Genomic DNA, 21,961 nt, shown 5'->3' on the forward strand with positions numbered 1-21,961 from the left:
AGGGGCAACGGAGTACCTAGATCTTGTCGAGTTCACACCAATCCACGCAATTGTACCTAGCTTTATAATGGGGCTTGATAGGCCGGAAGATTCCACCTTGCTATAAGGCAGAGTTGAGCTTTAGAATCAGATGAACGCGTTTATCTGAAGACGTCCTTTCCTATAACCATACCTATTTGCAAGTACAAGACGTAGCGTGAGGAAGCAAGCAATCAGGTATTTAAGCACATTCAGGCAGATCATTGTCACACTCGTATGTTTATGTGGCACCCTCTTACTAGCCTTTTCGTAAAAACAAAACCCCAGTCTAATCGTAGAATGAAAGAGTATTGCGCCTGAGATTACTTTCCCAATTAACCTGGTAAATATACGCTCCACAAAGCGAACATAATGGCAAGCTGATCAAGATAAGGCCGGGAGGATCCAAGTCGTCACCGATTCACTGGGGATATTTCCGCTCCACTCCTCTCCGCTCTCCGTCGATAGGGTCAGGTAAATATCATCACTGAACATATTTTCAATGACAACTGTGCGTGTTCCGTCCGGGTTTAAAGAAGCCACCGACTGTAATCCTTCGTCAGTCGAGTAGGTATAGCTTCCGGTTCCGTTCAACACGGTCGCGCCAGGGGGCATGAACTTGCTAAACTGCGCCATCATGTAGTAGGCAGTATTGAGAGTATAGCTGTCGTCGTCGTTGACGGTGACCAATCCCTGGCAGTTATCGCATCCACCAGTGGTCAAATGTGGACCATCATCAGTGTTTGTGCCCAGAGTCCATGCCATGACCCCCGACGCATAGTTCTGCAGGGGACCGATGGTAAAGTCAGCAGCTTGGTGCCATGATCCGGACGCTGGTGTCCAGCATTCGGTCATATATTGCTTGACCCCAGAGTTGGCGCTGTAGAACTGGCTGAGAACACTCCAGTCGACATCCTTTGCATAACAGTGCCAGGCCACAGTGTCGACGTATTCATTTGCTTCATCAAGCACAGTCTGAGGGTACGATGTCTGATCTGGAAGTCGATTGTTAGCAGTTGTCAAGATAATTGCCGCGAATGAGGTGCCTACCAGTATTGTGGTCGTAAGCCCAAATTTCCGTGCTTAGCCCAGCGTCGGCGAGAGCCGGTCCAATGTACTTTTGGATCAGCTGCGCAGACTCATAGTCGTAAACATACATAGTCGGATATCCAGACTGACTATTCAAGGGTTCATTTTGGATAGTAATAGCATCGACCGTAGCGCCCAATGCTTCGTACGCTTGGATGTATTTCACAAAGTACTGGGCGAATGCACTGGAGTAGCCGGTGCTTCCCGTACCACCACTGGTAAGGTAGCCATCGTTGAGGTTATTATCAGTCGTATTTCCATCAATCACACCATTCAATTTCATCCATCCGGGCGCACTCCATGGGGACCCGAGCACTTTCAGATCGGACTGCAAGGATTTCATCGAGGCCAACATTTCCGCCATAGCAGTGCCACGGTCGCCAAGGCCAAAGCCGGAAAGCGAGGGATCTGCTTCGTTCTCATTATCATCGTAAGTGTAGACCGGATCACCAGACAGATCAGATGCGCCGATAGTATGGCGCATGAGAGAGAAATTAGCCCCATCTGAGGTCATCAGCTCATTGAGGAGCTGTTGGAGGGTCGAGCTCGACAATGTGTTGAAAGACGTGACGGTCGCATCGGTCACAGCAGCCCCAAAGCCAGTAATTTCCTGCTTGTGACCGGATGATGTATCATCGATACTTAGCTTCCAGGTAGATTCCGAGCCTGGGCTTCCACTGCCCTGGATTGGGGCCGCGATCGACGAGAGCCTATAGGTGCCTGATGAATCGGAGCAGTATGCGGAGGCATCGGTGGCGCGTTTCTCGAGAGAAGCATGGCCTAGGGATGCCAGACCAGCCACAGCATACCACAATATCAGGCTCATGTCTGTAGGGGAAAAGGTGACCACGATGTGTAGTCAAGTCGAGAGTGAGAGGATGCGAGCAAACAGGAGCTTCAAGGATAGTAATATATCCTGCGCCATGTTTTGGCCCCAAAGTGGCAGTTTCAGGGATGCCCTGGTCCCGTCTGTGGTTGGGGGCACAAGTCCCAAGCATCGCCGAAGCTACTGTAGCAAAACGTGCTAGTTTTGCTGACAGGGACGAACTCTAATGTAAGATAATTTGCCTAATTGAGGAAATGGTAGGTGAGATTGTACCGTTAGTGAGAGGTGCTGAAAGCTTATTCGCCTGTATAATTATCGCTGGCCGCATGCACGCGAGTTCCGCACACCCTGATGCAAGGGGGGATGGAGATCGCTTCGGGCCAAGTTAACCTGATGAGAGTCAGTTGATTGCCGAGACCTTGTCAGGCTCAGCCTGCAGTATCTCAGCTTGATTCATACTATGGACTTTAGTTATAGTGTTCTTGTTTTGTGGCTGATGGGCTGATGATTTATTTTTGTGACTGAATCTGTGTTGTTGGCTGTTGTTGCGCATAATGTCTCTTGTCATGTAAGTCGTGCATAAATAAAAGACACCCAGTAAAGGGGGCAGTATACTGGCACGAATAGCTTCAAGGTACGGTCGGTGTCAGTCATCTAGCCTTCATACCCATCCTTATAGGAAACAAAACTGAAATCAATTTAATCTGAAGCATGTCCCAGGAACGTGTGGATACAAAACATTGCGCATTTCACAGTTCTAGCCATGGATAGGTTGTTCCGGCAAATATCGGGCAACATGTGGTTGTGTGGGGTAGTGGTCATCCCTTCGGATTTTGAGGACTTTGTTGTTTCCAGAGTTCCGACAACCCCGGTTCGAACCCGGGCACGACCTATCTTGTTAACTTTTGTCTGGCTTATGCCACAGTTATGTTTCTTTTTCTTTTTTTTTTTTTTTGGGCATCTCCCTGATAACAATTTGATGTTTTCAACGATCCCTGCCATGTGTCACAATAAGCTTCTCTCACTCTAAGATTAGCTTTCAGCGCTGACAGTAGGAGGTAACTTCCCGCGAGGCTACAGTAACCACCAAGTCAATCCCCGTCCCACCTTCTCCCTCGTCGATAGGCAGCTACGTCTGGCCTCCCATCTCTGTGCAACATAAATATCCTGTATCTGCCCCTTCTTTCGCCAGTCATACATATCTGTTTCTATATCGTCTTCTTCACCACCACTGCCATCACCACCAGCAGCAACCATGGATGAATCCAGGCCAGAACAAGATCACTCCACGACTTCGGATCAGAGTACCCTGGCTGCCATGCAGAACTTGACAGCATCGATACAGAGCCTAGTGAGATTGCTTCACCAGGAAAGTGAGCGACGAGAATGTCAAGTGAAATCAAAGAACGCTAAGGACAGTGACCCTGTCCTGACGGCGCTGAGCGAGGAGATTGCAGCCGGGCGGCCAACGCACATCCCAGAGGAGAACCCTGTGGAGCTCATGTCACAAGAGGAGATCGATGAGAAGAATGACTCGTATAGGGAGAAATACACAGGTATGTATTGCCCCACAACACCCTTCAATACTAGGTGAATCTCGAAGAAATAATGAATTCGAAGTAATACTAACTCGTTGCAGCCTTCTGGAAGGATTTGCCGTCCCCTCCAGCAGACATAGAAACCACTGACAATGCTTACCAGTGGGCCTTCGACCTATATCCCCAGATATATCACTCTCTGGGATGGCATAAAAATGAGGATGTCCTTTTTACTGCAGATATCCTATCCAAACACCGTGACGACCTTCTGGAAGCACTCTTCGCCGTTGAAGCATATCGGCGTAAGCAATTTGATTGTCCTCTGGAGCCATCACGCGCGGCGTTCGAATATTCACGCCTACCCCGCCTACTGCTGATACTGGCTCGTTTGGAAGCCCGACGAAACGATGGTCTGGAATGCCGCAACGGAGCCTGTGTCGATTGTCGCTACTTCGGGGCCGACCAAACCCTCCAGGTTCTCATTGAAGTGGGTCGAACAGTGCACCACGACAAATACTGGAGTGCGAATGACACAACTTTGCAGGAACTGCTGCATCGCTGTTATGCTCGGCGTATTCTATCTCAGCCTAATGCTGATAATCCTGATGTTTTGCGATACCAATTCCATCTCATTCACGACTGCCTGGGTGCGTTGGACTTTACGTCGCGGTTCCTTGAAGTTCGAGATGCGCTTTGTCTCACCTTCTATACCAGATATCACAGGGAGCCAATCCATAAGATATTTGACATGGAAAAATGTCATAGAAGCTCTATGAAGGGCATTGAGGATTTCAAGGAGCTTCCACTTGAAGAGTTCCCTGGTCCGACTTTCTCCCCCGACACACTCACGGTTCAGTACCTGCAGGACTTTGGCGGCTTGAGGATTGAATGGACAGATAATCTGGATGATCATCTCAAGATATTCACGGGCCGCAATGCGCTCAGGATCTTTGCTCATCCCACATTCTTCTACAATTGCCGAGATCTCGTGAAAAGAGATTATATTGAGCCCTTGCACCTTGAATTATCTCGGACGTACGCCCTTCTTCTTAGACCATCATCCCGACCGGCACTGCGACTGCTGCAAGAAGCGACCAAGTCAAACGAGATCACTTGGCTGGGAAGGAAGATCGATCCGAGTTCCCATCGGCCAGGTATGGAACAGGGCACTAGCAAGTCGTTTGATGTCGATCTGGCCAAGCCATCAACAACCCGTATCCTGGAGAACTTCCATCGCTGCTCGCTTCCCCCCAGCATTCAAGCCGCTTATAACGTCGCCAACCCTTTTGCTAGTATTAAGGATACTAGCTTCTTCAATCAACACAAGTTCACAACCAGCTCCATGCGGCAGATTCATGCCCTCGCTCCGTACTATCCAGAGGACATTACGTTTATGATAATGTCTATCTTTCAAAACGGTTTTCAGTCAAACGAGGCTTTCATAGACTATGAGTACTTTGGTCCTCGATTGCGTCGCCTCAAAACATACCTGGACAACCAGCAGCCCACCACACTGAAGCAGCTGTGGTTTGACAGGAGGGACGCTCGAGCGTGGTGGACTTTTTGGGGTGGTGCTTCTTTTCTCATTGTGTTTGTGGTGTTGGCTGCTCTCAATGTGAGATTACTGGCTTCGAAATGAGTCGGCCCTGCTCTCAAGCCAGAGTGGCCGAACCAGCAGATAGAATTATAACAGAAATTACGTATCTGCTGTAGTTGAAAGTCGTTCCTTGAAGGCATGTAAGGTCAACAAAACTGTTAATCTGGCTTATGAGGGCGGTTCGGTTCCTTGATTTTCACGTCTGTTTCTCATAATTGTTCAAATACACCCACATGATGCCGTAGGAACGATTGATGTTAGTCCCAAAAATGAATGTAAATCCTTCACGAACCGTGTGCATTCATCCCATTCAAGTAGCACGTCCACCGTAGCAAGGCTGATTGGCCAAAAGCAGGGGCCTAGAAGTCGAAAGAAACGCTCTATCTAGTTGTCTGCTATTCTTATTGTTGCTCAATAGAACGATGGTATAGGAACCTTTTCAAAGTCACTCAGAACGTTCAAACGCAATGCAGCAAGATTATTAGGACTTGTGGAATCCACACTAAAATGACTATCTCAGCAGCTGATTACAGCTGAATTGCTGAATGATTCTTTGACATTGGGTGGACATTTTGGTATTCTTTTAAACATCTTCTATTTTGAGTAATATTTATTGCCAGGTATGGTTCAACCATGATACAGATATTCATATACATAGTAATGAAGAGTATATCTAAGTGAATTATCATTAACGTCAAAGTTAGCTTTCTCCTAATTTTAATTGATTAGAAACCATTCTTTTACCGAATACCAGGATCTGTCACAATCTCTTTTGGATGAGGTGGGTGTGCAACAAATGGAAGTCAACTAGACTACACCATGAAGATTTATAGTTTGATGTCCATCGTCACATAGCATATGTTATGTGAAACCATTACAATCGCGAGCTTGGTGTGTTGACTTTCTTCAGATACTTTCTAGTCTGTTCTCTTGTTAGCGATCCTATGTAACTGATTATCTCTATTTTCTCTTCTTCTATTCACGGCCAAGGAATGCACTTGAGCCGAGGGGACACAGACTCACTTGTTCAACGACATCATAGTCGTGGGCCCACTTGAAAAACGCAGGGCTTGTGAAATCTGCAGCAGGATCTGGTTCGATATCATTGATGCACTCCCAGTCGGTATCAGCATATTTCTGATGCGAGGCCGCGTGATCTTTGTGCCCGAGAAACCTTTGCGTGTTCCAAGCAGCAAAGGATTTGATGCGTTCAACACGAGGCTTTCGAATATCTTCCCAGAATCTACTTATCACTGAGACACTCAGGTAAGGAAGTGACAAAAGCAATATGTGCAACACCCCAATATCCTCGATAATCTGCGACAAGCCCTGTCGAGAGAGAATTAGCATATGACTCTAGTGGTGGGGTATTTCCAATTATTCCTGAAAGTCTCCACGTTAGGCTAACCTGTGCTGCATTGGGCTCCATTGCATGGGCTGAATCACCCAATAGGATGGTTCTGCCAGTCCTACTCGTCCAGCGGGGAAGATTTGGTATTTGGGCAATCTTCCACCTGTCGCACTTGGTCGCCAATTTGAGAACTGCAGAAAGTGGAGGGCATATCCCCTCAAAACGCTGCCTCACAAATGCGATATCTCCATCCTTGGTAGTTTTCAGCGTATCATAATGGATTGGTTGCATAGGACTAGACGCATACCTCGCTCCACATGCTGGCATGGCCATCATCATGTTTGAGGCCGAACAAGCCGCTCCAGAATTCCATTTTTCTGGGCTTCCGACCAATGACAAAACGTTCATCGCCTGCCCAAACACATGTATCGAATTCCTGTAGCAATAAACTGGCGTCACTATCCGATTCTAGTTCTTTCTGTGGCACTGTTACGCCATAGTAGACCGAATCGCTGACTTGCGGGTTTACCGAATAGCCCGCGGAAACGTCAAATAAAACTTTAGTACGCAGGCGTGATTGAATCCCGTCAGCAATGAGAATGAGATCGCCAGCTATTGTTTTCCCTCCATCTAATTGTAAGCTTGTTTTTACGCCGGGTTCATCTGAGAAGTCTTCCACGGAACTGTTGAAGATAATCTCGGCCCCAGCGTGCACGGCATGTTGGTAGAGAATATCCTGTAGAATCGGCCGATGAATGCCCCAATCTGGATATTTGGTGAGAGATGCTGGCAAAGTGCGTATCTTGTCCTTTCCGGTCTTCAGGTCTCGGATGATGATCGGGAGACAGGTGTCCGCGACTTGTTCAATGGCGTCTCCAAGGCCCCAAGATTGAAGAATGCGAGACGCGCCAGGACGGATCAGCAGTCCACTCCCCTTTGGCGACAATTTCTCTCGCCTCTCAAAGACCTGCATAGGTTCATCATTAGATGGAAAACAACTTCAAGGGTGGTCTACTTCCCTGGACATGGTGGCCGTCCTTGGCAAAGCAGTACGCAGCCGCGAGGCCGCCAAGACCTGCGCCCACAATGAGGATCTTCATACTTTTTGGCGTTTGGTTTCGATCCTAGTATTTGAATAGACATTGAAGCAGGAGGAAATGGAAAAGTCTTGAATATAAGGGAGACAGTAAATGATCATTTCGGGAATGACGTCTGCACCCGCACACCCGCACACCCGCACACCCGCACAAATGAGCATTGGACGCCTGACCGCGGTCAACCAACCCAGAAAACGAATGGCACGCCTAATCGCCAGCTAGAACGATATTTAAATCTGCAGTAAGCCCCGTACTTCTCCTTTGTGCTTATAACAGCGCAGCGCACTACACTAAAAACATCTCTGTAAGGCAAATTCCACCCGAAGCGAGTTCGCTAAAGGTAAATAAAAAGCATACAATTTAATGTAAAGTAGAAACGGACCTGAAGACTGAATTACCATAATACGATTCAGTTTTCGATTAAAGTACTTGTGGAGACTTGTTAGTCGTTCAAAATTATCAATATTGCGCTCATTGCTGGTCTTGCATGGGGCAGTGAATAGTATACCCGTGCCCTCCAAACATGCCTTCGAGGTGAGTGCACCAGAGGTATGCAGTAGTAGTACTCAGTAGGCTGATAATTAAGGATCAGAAGTAATAAATGACATAATCTCCTCGTTATATGAGGAATCATAATATCAATATCGATGACCTTACCACTTATCTTCCGTATCTCTAGTATTCAATAATATACCCTGCTGCACAATTTAGTGCTCGCAACTTATAGGTAGTGCACCAGCATGTAACTGCGGATACCAGGGGACTGCGTACTGTTGTACATGTCCTTGCAGAACGAACCGTTAGTCAAAGGTTGATTTAATTAGCTAAACAAGTCGGGCAAATTCCCCAACACATATTCATTGTTCAGTGAAACAAGTAGGAGGGACAAGAGATCAAACTCAGGCTCCCGTTAGGGTAACTTCCGGGCAATCCATACAAAGCAACTGCCGCATCGCTGCTTCCAACAACCCCAACAAAGGTTGAATGTCAAAGACAGAGCCGTCATTGCCATCGCAGAATCCGCATCCCAAAAGATTGGCGCATTGGGAAACTGGTTTTATGGGTTTCTCGTATGAATATCGTCTGCCATGAAACCTCCAAAACTGTATTAGCTCCCAGGTATATATAAAGGTGCCATAGAGATGCCCGTTTCTTCTCGCCAGTTGAACATCTTACTACCTTCTTCTCATTACATCAGTCATCAGTTATATCCATGTCACGTGCCACTGAGTAACCTTTTTCATGACCATCATGGAGTCCAACGGTCCTGAAGACATCGCCCTCCTGTGTCTGGCATACAGGGAAACCCTCGATGACGATTACGAGTCGCTCATTGGGGGATTGAGTAGGCGATACAACTTAGTACGGTTACCAACAGCCTCACTTGCACGCACATATATAGCGAATCACCGCCCGAAGAAAATCATTGTGACAGACGGGGGCATAAGTGAGCCGGAGAACCAAGACATAGCGAAAAGGCTAAAAGCCTATCTTGAGGATGGTGGATCAGTAACATTCGCGCTGGACTTTGCCAGCTCTATTTCTGGAGATGAATTCAACAATCTCTTTGGTCGGAAATTTGGCACACCCTGGGAATATGACGGCCGCTGCAAGACCATTTGTAGATTCAATGAAAACTGCATTGTCCCAGCCGGACCGGTTCCTAACTGCTCCTATGATATGGAGGCACATCTTATCAGGAACGCTTCACCTGTCGAGCGAATTGTTGTTCCGCTGGAATGTTCCATGGTAAGACCCAAGGAACAGGGTCAAGCCGCGGTAGTTGGAAGGAAGCAAGGCAAAGGATATTTGATCTATTGCGGGAACGAGAGTGTTGAGGAGGAATTGTGCAAGATGTTACTGCTTATGTGCATTTAGCAATAGCTCATCTGAAGATTGAATGTACCGGTGGATCTGTACACGGGTAGTTTCACAGAGGAAATGGTATATCTTGAAAAACTCAGGCTCAAGAACCACTTTGTCTGATTATTCTCTAATGCCGCGTCGGGGGTTGCCTCAGGCCCCGCGGTTCCTTGCTGGGTAGGGGTGATAACTCATACAACTTGTCATCAGTCGGATCCTAGTTATTCATTAATATTATGGGCTTGGCTTAGCATTGGTTGGTGAAGTTTATTCGGTTAATGTTACACCCATTTGCCGAAAAGGGAATTTAGTCTAAAGATTGTTATCTATGGGCAGTGTTAGCAAGGTAACTTAGGATTAATGTGAGCCCAGATGTATGCAGATTTAAGTTTATTATGAATACTATCAGTGAATATGACAGTAACTATTGCGCTTATGATGTCCTTCAGCTTTCCAGCGTTTCTCATCTATTACAGCACTATATCGGTCACTGCCGTTCTAATGGTCTGCCACACGTAGGAAGTCCCATCTAGATCGCAACTTGCAACAGTACCTTTAGGACCTTCTATTATATAATCCTGATCAAGTCCTCTGCTTCTCGCTTTACATCGTGAAATCACCTTGCCCTCAGTTCTCCATCATCTCTGTTACTGCTGACCTTCTTCTTTTCATACAACCAAACAAGGCAACATGGAGTCCAAGCGCCCAGAGATCCTTCTTCTATGTATCGCACCCACAGACTATCTTGGGGACCGTATTGAACCCCTTCTGAAACGCCTAAGAGAACGCGCCAATGTGAAGCGTGCGACAACCATTGACGAGGCATTGCGTGGCCTGGAAGCCAACCCCAAAGTCGTCATCGTCGCTGATGAAGGTGTAACTATACCCGTCAACCGACTCGTCGTTGAGGAGCTAGAGGATTATATGCGCAGAGGAGGTTTGGCCATTTTTGGCTTCTGTTTCCCCGGTTTCGTGACCAAGGACCGTTTCAGGAGCCTCTTCCGAGTGAGAATAGGTCTGCCGTGGATTATAGGGGATAGAGAACGAACCAGATTTGAATTTAATCCCGAGTGCACCCTTCCAGCCGGAACAGAGGCTGTCTCGCTCCCTACACTATACAGCATGGAGGCAGTTTTCATTAAAAATGCTCGCCCCAAGGAGAAGATTTACATTCCTGTCAAAGGTGCTATGACGGAGCGGACGCGGCCTGAACCTGTCGACCAGACACAAGCTGCGGTGGTGGGAGCAAAGGTGGGCGATGGATATGTGGCTTATTGCGGGGATACCAATCCGGGTAAGCAGCTGGAACAAGTCATTTTAGCCCTTTGTGGCTTTTAGGCATGTTAGATAAACTGCCTTCTTATTATATGGTTTGAATTATCAGGCCAACGACTGCTGTCAACTACAGGCTTCACAGATAATTCGAAACCACACAAAGAATGAAATCCATTGTTGCGCTGCACTCATATTGACCTAACTACGACACAATAAAGACATAAAGGGTAGATTATTTCCACTAAAGGAAGTTATTAATACACGATTTGAATATGTGACCTATTTGTGTTAATCGGTTCCAGCAATATTGACTACTGCGCGAGGTGTAAGGTGGATCTCGATATGAAATTGCAGGACAGAGTAGTTTTCCAATCATGGAATTCGTAGTATAATCAATTCAAGTAGAAAAGATGCGCATATATGCTCTTGACCGTTTACATCTTGTACATACGACCATAGGGTGTGGAAAACAGGGCTTCCCGTCCGCTCAGCCGTACTTAAGCCACACGCCGGGAGGTTAGTAGTTGGGTGGGTGACCACCAGCGAATCCCTTCTGTTGTATGTTTTTTGCATTCGTTTTCTTTACTATCTTTGAATCAGAAAGTTTATATCGCGAATATAGTAGAGTAGGCATTATTACTACGCAGCGGAACATATGTTGTAGTTCTAACCCAATTGTCATACACAGCCTTGCTACCTTCAGTGCATTGGCAATATCAAAGTTCACTCCGATCAAAACATCCGCATTCAACTACACAAGAAATGGTCGGTGACTATCCCTCGAGGAAATACAATACATTCAACCGCTTGGCTTCCATGCCTGGCCAATCCCTTTTCCCCACGCTCCATTAATCTCTTACCTCACCCGGTCTTTCGCCCGATTTCCCCCAAAATTTGAACAGGATCCTTAGTCGCATTCTCCCACTCCCTCTCTATGATCTCCTGCTTCTTCGGTTCTCGAACTTCAAATGAGGCCTTGAACGGCCTAGATGCTGCTGTAAACGTCAATTTAATATCCCACGGGTCGATTTCGATTTTCTTTCCATCTTTGTACAAGTGAGTGATATTGTACGCCCACATGAGCCGTGCCATGAGAATGAAAATGCTATTCCAGCCCAGATGCCTGCCAGGACAAATCCTCCGACCGAAGCCGAACGGGCTGTGCTCAAGGTCTGGGTTGTCGATCCACCTCTCTGGTTTGAACTTATGCGGATCTGGGAAAATCTTCGGATCGAAAGACATGACCCAGATATTGGGAATGATCACTGTACCACTTGGTATTTGATACCCCATGTATTCGTCGTCCTGCGTAGTTGCATGGGGAATTGCAAATGGAGTCGGAGGCTGCCAGCGCATAGCCTCATTCAGGATAGCTTTGATGTATGGCAATCAAGGTATGTCTTCAGAGGAAGGGAGCCGGTCGGACCCAACAACTCGATCTAGCTCTCACTTGGCCTCCTTCAAGCAGTGCGGGTGCAGCACGATGGATTTGATAATCAGGCGTAGAACGGTAAGAATAGCTTCGAAGCCGACTTGTTGAAGTGTACCTATCACATAGGCAAGTTCTGTGGACGAGATCTATGACCCCGCGTTGGTTTTCAAGGTATTCTGAACCCAGTTCCACGTAGACGCTGACTTGCCGATCTCGAAATGCTCCATATGGAACCTGGTGGTTTCTCGTTGCACGTTGGCCTATAATTGCTTCCAAGGGACCAAATAGCTTGGAACTTTATCGAGGAGACGGAACGGCTCCACCAGGCTGTAGTACTTATTGCCCATGGCTCCGAATGGAGGTCGTTCATAGAGTTAAACTTGGCGGGTATATCATTGTTTGTGGTCTCCAGTCGGATTCCGTACCCAAGTGTCATGAGTATATTGCCAAGATACCGGCGTAAGCTCCGCCTCAGAGTCACGGCTCTCAAGGAGTTCGGCAAGTGTCTATTCTTTCCATGTCTTCCAGGCTACGATATCTATCGACCGCAGTGGTTTCTAGAAAAGAGTATATGATAAGATTGTGGTTTTGCCATTGCTTGCCGTGCGGTATAACCGCTGAGTTGAACCCGGGGGACATGCGGGGGACAATGATGAGAGGGCGTGAACTGTAGATGGCACCTTGGTTGACCAGTAGATCCTGGACAATTTCGAAGACGCTAATGCTGATGGCATGTTATATGTTATTGGCCATAGCGGAACGCAACCTTGATTCCGTTTGTGCACCACTTCCATGAGGCGTTGAGGCAACATCTGATGGACATCTCCAGTGATTGAGAGAGGCTTGGGTCCAGCGGACACGATGGGATTGTCTTCGATGATGACGAGTAGATATGTTACTAGAAGGCAGAGAGCAAGAGTCGAAAAGAACGCACAAAGATCCAAGTGCTGATACAGAATATCCACGTATATGTTTGCCATTGGATTTTAAAAGTCTAGGGTATTGGCCGTGATGGTTAATAAAATGAAAATTGATAACCAGGTACTTATCTCATGCTTTGATAAGAAGTGAAAAATATATGACCAATTGACTGGCTGCATATATAGCATCCCACCACACCCCCAGGATGGGTGCTACAACACCTAGCCGAACTGAACGCCCGCGTTTCTTGGGAAATACAGCCAAAAGTAAAGTTTCGCGGAATCCTCGGATTATGGGGCAAAGATCTAGTCCAACGTAACTGGACTGCCCGAACAAGCCTCTTTGCAGCATGAATCGGCGACATAACGGATCGCACTACTCTTATAGCTAAGGTTTGCTCGAATTTCAAAATTAGGGATATAAGAGAACTACATCTATTGTGAACCGAAATCGTTTGGGTATACTCTAGTTGTGATCTTATTAAGATCATCTCCTGGGAATATGCCCTTATTATATGTTTGACAACATCTTCTGATCAACACCCCAATCTACCTGACCCGGCGCAGGCGCCTCCCTAAGTCAACACATCGTTTCTGACAACCACTCCGTCCAAACAAATCAGCCCAAGGAGGAGTCCGTGACTAGCTCCAGGACAAGAACAGCAATCAAAAAACACAATCGTCGAAAGCACTGCAAACGACAGTGATACACTCTCCACCGTCAGAACAAGCCGTATCCGTTCCTGTGGTAGCATACTCTTCATAGAGCCACTTTGCACCATTGCTGAAAGTGCTATCAAGCCAGCCCCCCGACCGTCCGCAGCGAGATACCAGGTCATCGAACACAGCCGTCGTCGTCTCCGTCACGCAAGTGCCGATATAATCGTCGTCCAGGGTCGAGATGAGAATTGCGGCGTCGCAGCTGTACTGATTGTCGTCTCCACATGTGATGCCCTCGTAGTAGAATTCAATGTCTTGGAGGTCTCGGCGTTTCCGTTATATCCCCAGACCATCTCATCTATTTCAGAGATCATGTGGTCCAGCTGCGTGGTGGTGAGCTCTCGGTAGGTTGTCGAGTCGCCATCGGTATAACAGTCGTAGGAGTTCACGGTGTACGAGCATGAGCGCTTCTGCGATTAGGAAACCGGAGCTGCAAGGGTCAGGCAGACCGCAGCGGCTCCGAGGAGTACCTGTATCACTTTTTGAGAGGTCATAGTTGCGGTAGAAGATGATAGTAATTCTTGTAGAAGACCTAGAAAATGATTTCGGAGTGTAGAATGACACAGGGACAGAGAAACAGAATTGATTCTTGCAGATCGAGGGAAGAATCCCGCGAGGATTTTGTCCCTACTTATACCTTTTGATCGAGGCCTGCTAGGGTCATTGTTTCTACTTACTGTCGACTTTGCCCTCTATGATAGGGTCTCTTGTCCTTATCCTTGCAGTTCCATAATGCCATTTGCTCAGTTGATAAGGCATGATCCGACGGAGACCGTCAAGCAATATAGGCGCCGAAAAAATGCAAGCATGTAGGCGTCGTCACCCAATATAGTGTTATTAGTACAGTGAGGATCTTATCTTCCGCCAGTCAAAATTTCAAGTCGCACTCGGACATTACGCTTGTCACTCATTTCTCATGCTTCCTATACAATGCATGCCTGCTTGGATGAATTTGTTTACATCTCACCTGTTCATCTATAGAAGAAATTACTAATATATCCTGAGTAATTCACAATGGTAGACTCCTTAAAGGTTAGAACAGATAAGTGTCCAGTGAATCTTGGAGATTTAGGGTGCGAGAATTATGCAAGATATGCTGGTTAGTGCGAAACAGTATTTGATTAAGTAGTTGTCCGTACTCAAGTCCACGTCTATTGGTGGCTTATGGGTGCTGATAGTACAAAAAATACCTTCCACCGGATATGGAGCACATTACCAAAGCGTTCTCACCAATACCGAAAAGTCTCTTTCCTGCAAGATAAGCTACGCAAGTTTGCCAATCTAACTAGCGAAGACTGGACGACTAGAAGACATCAACGCCCTGCATCTGATCCTGACTGAAGGGTGCTTAACCCTCACACCATTGCGGACAAGTAGGGGGGTTACTGTGCTGATTTTCCAACACGATGCTTCAGTTGGAGTGCATGTGTGATGTTGCATGTCCCCTCGGGCACCCAATCACCCCTATGCTATCTTGATATGGCAGCCGGCTCACACTCTGCTTCGGCTGTCGGCAACTTGGTCATTTGTCACTTCTTTCGGTCACAGTGTTTAGTTCATTATGGATCCCTAGAATTACCAATATATGGTAGGGCAGTGACTAGGAAAATCTAAGGGAGCTTACTAGCGGCATGCAAACTAAAAACTCAATGACAGTCAGATCTGTCCGTTATCAAGATCTCAGTTTTGCAACCTAGTAGCGAGCCAGATACTTTTCTCTTATGTTATGACCATTTCTGGAGAAAAAGAAGAAGAAAGTCTTCCCCATATGTGTATTCCTGAAAGCTTTACTCAGGCTCGTATAAGCGGGATGTAGCCGACATAGAAACCGACTTTCAGTGTGCATCAGAGACCATGTTCGGCTGAAGTTCCAGGTAGCATCGCGGTAGCCAGTTGCAAAAGACATTACGAATGCCCACTAAATCGCCCTGTTTCGTGCCTGCTGATTTCCCGTCGATAAACTCCGACCGGTACCCACCATCAAAATCGACGACCCAGGCATTCAAATCGTAGTCTATGACAATATTTCCCGGGTGCACATCGCCCCATATGATATCGTGGGTATGAAGGATCTTCACGGTATCCAGTATCTGCCTTTTCCACTTAGCATGATATTCCTTCATTTGAATGAATTCATCGCTCCAGAGATTTCGCGACCCGAATGGAAGCCAATCAATCAGGATACCCAGGATTATCTTCCCATTATCAGATAGCACGATAGCATAAAGCTTCGACACATTGATTGACAGGCCGAGTTCTGAAACACGGCTGAGCGCTGATACTTCATTAATGAAAGCACTGATATTGTTGGCAGGTTTGAAAAGTAGGCCACATTCTGCTACCTGGACATGTCGCGGTATGTCACAGGTATGATCGAATTCGCTATCTGGGCCCTGGTCAATGAACACATCGGCTGCGCTGACTTTGGGGACACTAGGAGGAAGGCCTGAAATTGACGCGCTTATCGTGGGAAGAGTGGATTTGGAAAAGCGTCTATTAACAGTGGGAACTGCTGTGATTAATTCATCAATTGGCATCAACTGTAGTGCGTGAGCTCGAGGAAAGGTAAAACTTTGTAGGCTAATAGGTCCTTGTATTTCTGGAGCATTGCGTCGAATGTATTGTGCGCATGGGACGACCAACCAGTCCCATAGTTCTTCGAGATTTTCACCGTCGTTTGAGTCTTCTTCGAAATCCGTGGCTTTTTCACTTCCGTTAACTTTCTTCAGCCACCTATTGACCTGCACTTCTAGAGAGGTGCCGAAGAATTCAGAGGCTCGCAGGGTGATTTCGAACAAAACCGCTCTCGATATAATGACAAGAAAGGCAGCCTCAGCACAAATTTTGTTCTCGATTATGCGATGGTTAGGAACGCTGGTAGCCATTTGGGTGAAGCAATAATTTTTGAAGAAAAACTAAATGTCACGGTGAACAGAGAAATATTTCTCAGATCAGTATTTGACACGACGCGTTTGAGGACAAATTTAGTGAGAACAATAACAACGTGCGAAGAGGCCAGGAACGGTAGGAGTGTGAAGAGTGAATATTTGGAAGATGTCTGCGAACAAACATGATTAGCGGCAAGTGCCGTTGCAAGGAATTAACATTCCGTGTGGTCCAATCAATATATGTTGAAGGTCCGAACATTTCCTATGCACTTCCACCAAGGATAAAGTTCCATATGCATGCCCATTGAGACTGATCCTGATATTCAAACATCATCCCTCGAACATGTAAACTGCGATAAAAGTGGGTTAAGCTTGAAGCTATTATATACATTATACCTTTAGTAATGAATTTGATCGGATACTACATCTCAACTGGTCATGTATAGATAATAAATGATCTTTCTTCTTCATTTCCTTCCTTTGATCAAATTCTGACCCAAACACATGAGGAATCAACTACTCGAAACTATTTAACCACCTAACCAAATCCGAATCCTCATCCATCCAGGCATTAAAATCCCATGATATCCAATCTCGTGCCACAAATCCGGGCCCAGTCCCTTCCCCTACCGCATCTCCCTTGTTGTTTTCACTACCATTTTCATCCTCCACCACCTCCCCCGCCTCCACAACTGGCACCCTTCCCCCCAAAACCCGATCAAGGATATGCCTAATCACTGACCTCGCCTGCTGGCAAACACCATAGTTCCCCGCCTGCTTGGATACTACATACTCAAGATCCGCAGCAAAGCGGCTCAGATTTTGGATGATTTCCGAGCGGGGAAACCCCCCTGCTGACTGAAAATTGGAGTCGCGGTTCTGGAACCGATGCAGCAGTTCGACAGCCAGGACACCGGCGGGGGGTAGGCCGAGTGAGGAGATCTAAGTTTTTCGATTAACGAGGGAGAAGAGGAAGAGGAAGGGGAACATACAATCCAAACAACAGAATTTCCATCCCCCCCACCGACAGCACGGTTGGCAACCAACAACAACAAATTGTCCAGCAGCTCGTGCGCGACAGCAATCAATTTCTCTGTGCTGGCGCCCGTTCGCTGGACTAAGATCCGCTGGAGAATGAACTCATTATAAAGTGAGTCCATGTGCACCAAGAGGCAAACTTTGGCTGTTTCGGGGCAACGGTCGAAGTCCGATGGCGTGCTGACACGGTACAGCGATGAGGGGAGCGAAAGACGCGTTTTTGCGGCGAGGGTGGATAACTCTCTGTTAAGTTTCCCATCATTAGTCTTATTCGTTCTCTGCAAGGCATCACTGGAGGATGATAAAGGGAACGGTAGTTTGGGGAAGGGTGTTGGGGGAGGCATCTCACGTAATTTTCTCCTCCAACCCTGACCCCTCTCCTTCCCCGATATTTGAATCCAGAGAAATCTCTAGTACTGCCTCCCTCACAACCCCCATCATGAAGCATGCTCTCGCGTATGATCCCCGTGTATACGCCCCCTCTGCGTTCCAGCCATTATTATCCAGGCGTGTCATCGCAGCGTCGAGAACTTCTGGCGAGGCTATGATATCTGTGAAGGCTATGTCCAGTGGCGGGTCAATGGTGATATACCGACGGATCATGCGGGGTGGACGACCTAAGAATGTGGAGAGCCCTTTGTCCATGGCATAGGTGGCGACGACGAGGCGTTTGCGGTGTTCCGCGCGGAAGAAAGGGAGTTTCGATGTCGCATCGCGGTGGTGGTAGCCCAGGGTAAAGAGAAGGGTTATGAGTGCAGAGAGGGTTTTGTAGGGACGGTAGTCTGTTTGTTTGTTAGCATTGGTTGAGGGCAGAATAGGGAGAAAGGGAATCTGGTAAGAGGATACTAAGCCATAGGTATGAAGAATGGGGAAGGTGAATAGGGAAATGGAAGGGAAAGGGTACCGTAATCCCCATAAAGCAGGGTAAGAAGCGAAGCATGTTCCAGCGTCGCCCAACACAGCTGTTCAGAAATGACGCCGGTGTAGTCGAAAAAACGAAGACAAATTTCACTCGCGGACACACAGACAGCTGCAAGACCCTTTTTGTCAAGTGGGGGACGGTTTTGTGGTGAATATGCAGCCAGATCGTGTTGCGGGAGGAGACACGCGCTGGAACCAATCACCGCAAAGACTAGCCCTATAATCTCCCAGCGGTTCGGCATAGAGGAAAAGTATTCCGTGGGGGTCATGGCAGGGTCTACGATTAATGGTTTGGAGGAGGCAGTAAAAATGTTTCGGGAGAGGATAAGTAGAGAAGGGAGCGGATTAGCGGGATCGGAAATGGCCTCGTGCAGCATAGTTCGGATGGAAGACAAAATCAGACGCAGGGCAGATGGGGGAAACAAATCGCCTTGGCAGTGGTCGAACCGCGCCGTGGCCATGTGTTCGTATAAAGCAAAATCATCGAGCAGGATGAGGAGCAGCTCGGCGCCAAGTTGGATCTGGCTGTCGTCGATGATGGCGCTGGTGTTTTGCTGCAGGGATTTAGCAAAGAGGGCTATACTGGACGAGCCATCGTCAACGTCGTCGCGCAGCACAGATAGGTAGCTGGTGGGCCCGAAGACGCCAGTGCTGGGGGTCGAGGTGCTGCGGTGACTACAATCGGCGAGGTAGCCGTCACGGAGATGGCCCGGAAGCAAGGGCGGAGTGACTAGCGAGGGAGAAGGCAGCGGGCTCGTCCAGGCACTGCTGATACTGGTATTGGTAGTAATGTTACTGCCACTTCCGCACGAGATGGAATCGGTGGAGCTGCGATCCGTCCTGTTCGGATGCTTGGACATCGGGGCCGGTTGGTATACGCACAGGGCCGGCTTGCGTCTGCGCCGGCATCGGCCGCAAGGGGCGGCGTGGTCGCATCGGATCTTGGATTTGCGGCAGGGCTCGCAGGAACTGAGCACCCCGTTAGAGCGCAGTAGCGACATGGTGTGCGTGTGTGGGATGAAATGGTCGGAGTGAGGAGGGGATGAGAGACTTTTGGTGACGGACTCGCGAACTTGCGGAGTCGGGGTCGGGGTCGGGGTGGAGATGACAAGATGCAAGTGAGATGCCCATGCATTAGACTAGTTCAAAACAGAAATAGGAGCTGACTAGTAGGAGGAAGTACCTATATCTGACCAATTGCCATCTATCTGGTTATCTATTAGGCCAGTACATTCCTCTTGTCCCAGGCTAAACCAAATCAGCAGCGCATCCACATCCTTTCAACCCTACCCCGATTTTTTCTGTCCGCAACAAGTACTAGGGTAACACGCAAACAACTCCCTTCACTAAGCAATATGTATGTCCCGATAGTAACCAGAGATTGTAGAGATTACTCCTCAAACCGCTGCCTGCCCAGCTCCTCCTTCTCCATGCTCACCTCCTTCGTAAAACATGACGCCACTAATCCCACCCCCGCAAAGACAATCAACACAATCCAAATAATGTGGAACGAATGACTATACACGCCTGTTACCTGGTCCAAGACCTCCTTCCCCACCTGTCCCCTCAGATCCCTCAACTGAGGAATAAACCCTACCGCGGCTTGACTATTCTCCAGCGCGGCTAGGGTGCTAGGCAGGGTTCCCAGCGCCTTAATCGACTTTTCAAAAACGCTGCTAAACACTGTCGACCCGATCGCAAGACCGACTAACCCGCCCAGTAATCGGAAAAAGACCAATAAGCCGGCGGCAAACCCCGTATCGTCGACGCTGGCAACGCTAGCTTGCACCGGAAGAACAAGGACGGTAAAGAGAACGCCGATTCCCAGGGAGACCACGATGGGGAGGCCCGTACGGAAGGGCACGGATGAGGCGGGGGTGATGATGTGAAGGAGTCCAGTCCCGACCGTGAGGAACACCCAGCCTGTCCAGATGTTCACGCGGTATTTGCGGAGGTAACTGACGGAGATTGGCGAGACGCAGCTGAAGAACAGGGACATGACATTCATGGGGAGCAGAGTAACGGAGGCGTGCAGGGGAGTTTCGTAGAAGGCGGCTTGGTAGAAGAGCGGGAGGTAGGTGTTGAGGGTGTAGGTGACCAGGCCGTGGAGGAAGCCACCGAGAAAGGTGGTGATGGCGGTGGCGGATTTGAAGAGCCGGTAGGGCAGGACGGGCTGCGCGGGAACACGCTCGTAGACGACGAAGAGGGCCAGGACGACCAGGCCGAGGATCAGCGGGAGGAGAGTCCGCCAAGAGCCCCAGGAGTAGAGAGCCCCGGCCCAGCTCAGCGGGAGGACGAAGGCGGCGCAGCCAGCCACGAACAGGGCCATGCCGAGCAGGTCCAGGAGACCAAGTTTCTGCAGGAATGTGCCCTCGACGGGGCGCAGGCGCAGGAAGAAGAAGGTAAGAATGAAGCTCGCGCCGATGAGAGGCAGGTTAATCCAGCCGATCCAGCGCCAGGTAACGTACTGAGTGAAGAGTGAGCCGATAATGGGACCGAGCAGGGCGCCGCCAGCCATGGGGATAGCCAGCAGACCGAGATACTTGGGGCGCTCTTTCATAGTGGTCATGTCAGCGGTGATAACCTCGTTTAGCACGTCAAGGCCGCTGCCCCCGAGCCCTTGAATAGTGCGGCCGACAATTACAGTGGCCATGTTCGGGGCCAGGGCGAAGACGAGCGAGCCGACGATGAAAAGAAAGTATGCGGTATACAGCGGGATCTTGCGCCCGAGTACGTCTGATCCGCTCAAGTAGAGGGGCTGCACGACGGACACGGCCAGCATAAAGCAGGTGCTGGCCCAGAAGGACTGCAGGGTTGTGCCTCCGAGATCGCGGGCGATGATGGGGATGGCCACCGCCAGGGTGGTCGTGTCCAGCGACACGATGAACACCATGAACAGCAGGCCCAGGAAGGCCAGATGGAAAGAGAGCGGCTTCTTGGATTTTGTCTCGGGGGAAGACTGTTCCGCTGATCCTTTCTCTTCGGAGGACACGTCCATGGCAGATTGTCCTTCCGACGCCGTCTTCTCGTCCACAGGATTATCCATGGTTGTGATTCATGAAAGCACCGTATTACCCCAAAGATGACAACCGCCAGTCGGACATACTGCGACTCAAATACCCGTGTCAGGAGAGTTGCCTGCAGGATCCATCGGAGTCGGCCTCGGAGTGGATCCTTTGTCAGGATCTTAGCACCGACCAATTTATAACGAGGGGGTCGTGCCAGTGCTGCCCCCACTCCATGCCGGGACAAGAATTCTTAGCCAGATAAGCAATTTGGCAAGGCTTATTTTGTCCCTTCCTTTTACTCTCGGAATACGGCGAACAAGCTATAATAATCGAGTTTGGAGGTAATTTCAGGAGCGCCAGATTAAGGCTTCAATACTTTC

General features: G+C 48.4%; 8 protein-coding genes and 1 non-coding gene across 9 annotated transcripts; 4 read left to right on the forward strand and 5 right to left on the reverse strand.

The window, feature by feature from the left end:
* Positions 1-335: 335 nt before the first annotated feature.
* BO79DRAFT_201966 (glycoside hydrolase family 30 protein) lies at positions 336-1,933 on the reverse strand (the record flags this gene model as incomplete). Its single annotated transcript, XM_025681621.1, has 2 exons — positions 336-1,013; positions 1,069-1,933. The coding sequence occupies 2 exons, from the start codon at positions 1,931-1,933 to the stop codon at positions 403-405; spliced, it is 1,476 nt and encodes a 491-aa protein (XP_025535674.1). The 3' UTR covers positions 336-402.
* An 800-nt stretch (positions 1,934-2,733) lies between these two features.
* BO79DRAFT_t227 lies at positions 2,734-2,825 on the forward strand. The gene has a single exon. It is a non-coding gene; the product is annotated as a tRNA-Gln (tRNA).
* A 363-nt stretch (positions 2,826-3,188) lies between these two features.
* Positions 3,189-5,110, forward strand: BO79DRAFT_274197 (uncharacterized protein; the record flags this gene model as incomplete). Its single annotated transcript, XM_025687580.1, has 2 exons — positions 3,189-3,489; positions 3,573-5,110. 2 exons carry the CDS (start codon positions 3,189-3,191, stop codon positions 5,108-5,110), a joined length of 1,839 nt encoding a protein of 612 aa, XP_025535675.1.
* Positions 5,111-6,043: 933 nt separating this feature from the next.
* BO79DRAFT_274201 (FAD-dependent oxidoreductase) lies at positions 6,044-7,519 on the reverse strand (the record flags this gene model as incomplete). Its single annotated transcript, XM_025687581.1, has 4 exons — positions 6,044-6,397; positions 6,477-6,671; positions 6,727-7,386; positions 7,445-7,519. The coding sequence occupies 4 exons, from the start codon at positions 7,517-7,519 to the stop codon at positions 6,044-6,046; spliced, it is 1,284 nt and encodes a 427-aa protein (XP_025535676.1).
* Positions 7,520-8,767: 1,248 nt separating this feature from the next.
* On the forward strand, positions 8,768-9,394 carry BO79DRAFT_258815 (uncharacterized protein; the record flags this gene model as incomplete). Its single annotated transcript, XM_025686324.1, has 2 exons — positions 8,768-8,861; positions 8,919-9,394. 2 exons carry the CDS (start codon positions 8,768-8,770, stop codon positions 9,392-9,394), a joined length of 570 nt encoding a protein of 189 aa, XP_025535677.1.
* A 675-nt stretch (positions 9,395-10,069) lies between these two features.
* Positions 10,070-10,717, forward strand: BO79DRAFT_157200 (transcription factor Rba50; the record flags this gene model as incomplete). Its single annotated transcript, XM_025678853.1, has 1 exon — positions 10,070-10,717. The coding sequence occupies one exon, from the start codon at positions 10,070-10,072 to the stop codon at positions 10,715-10,717; it is 648 nt and encodes a 215-aa protein (XP_025535678.1).
* A 798-nt stretch (positions 10,718-11,515) lies between these two features.
* Positions 11,516-13,066, reverse strand: BO79DRAFT_231978 (cytochrome P450; the record flags this gene model as incomplete). Its single annotated transcript, XM_025684200.1, has 7 exons — positions 11,516-12,013; positions 12,137-12,232; positions 12,269-12,346; positions 12,383-12,421; positions 12,512-12,592; positions 12,633-12,785; positions 12,848-13,066. The coding sequence occupies 7 exons, from the start codon at positions 13,064-13,066 to the stop codon at positions 11,516-11,518; spliced, it is 1,164 nt and encodes a 387-aa protein (XP_025535679.1).
* A 2,495-nt stretch (positions 13,067-15,561) lies between these two features.
* On the reverse strand, positions 15,562-16,611 carry BO79DRAFT_258819 (uncharacterized protein; the record flags this gene model as incomplete). The annotated part of the gene is made up of 1 exon (XM_025686325.1): positions 15,562-16,611. One exon carries the CDS (start codon positions 16,609-16,611, stop codon positions 15,562-15,564), a length of 1,050 nt encoding a protein of 349 aa, XP_025535680.1.
* Positions 16,612-17,130: 519 nt separating this feature from the next.
* BO79DRAFT_231980 (MFS transporter/GAL4/fungal specific transcription factor domain-containing protein) lies at positions 17,131-21,619 on the reverse strand (the record flags this gene model as incomplete). The annotated part of the gene is made up of 6 exons (XM_025684201.1): positions 17,131-17,556; positions 17,607-17,832; positions 18,191-18,434; positions 18,557-19,712; position 19,859; positions 19,968-21,619. The coding sequence occupies 6 exons, from the start codon at positions 21,617-21,619 to the stop codon at positions 17,131-17,133; spliced, it is 3,705 nt and encodes a 1,234-aa protein (XP_025535681.1).
* Between the last annotated feature and the right edge of the window lie 342 nt (positions 21,620-21,961).

This window comes from Aspergillus costaricaensis (genome assembly GCF_003184835.1).
Source record: "Aspergillus costaricaensis CBS 115574 unplaced genomic scaffold BO79scaffold_36, whole genome shotgun sequence".
Lineage (NCBI taxonomy): Eukaryota > Fungi > Ascomycota > Eurotiomycetes > Eurotiales > Aspergillaceae > Aspergillus > Aspergillus costaricensis.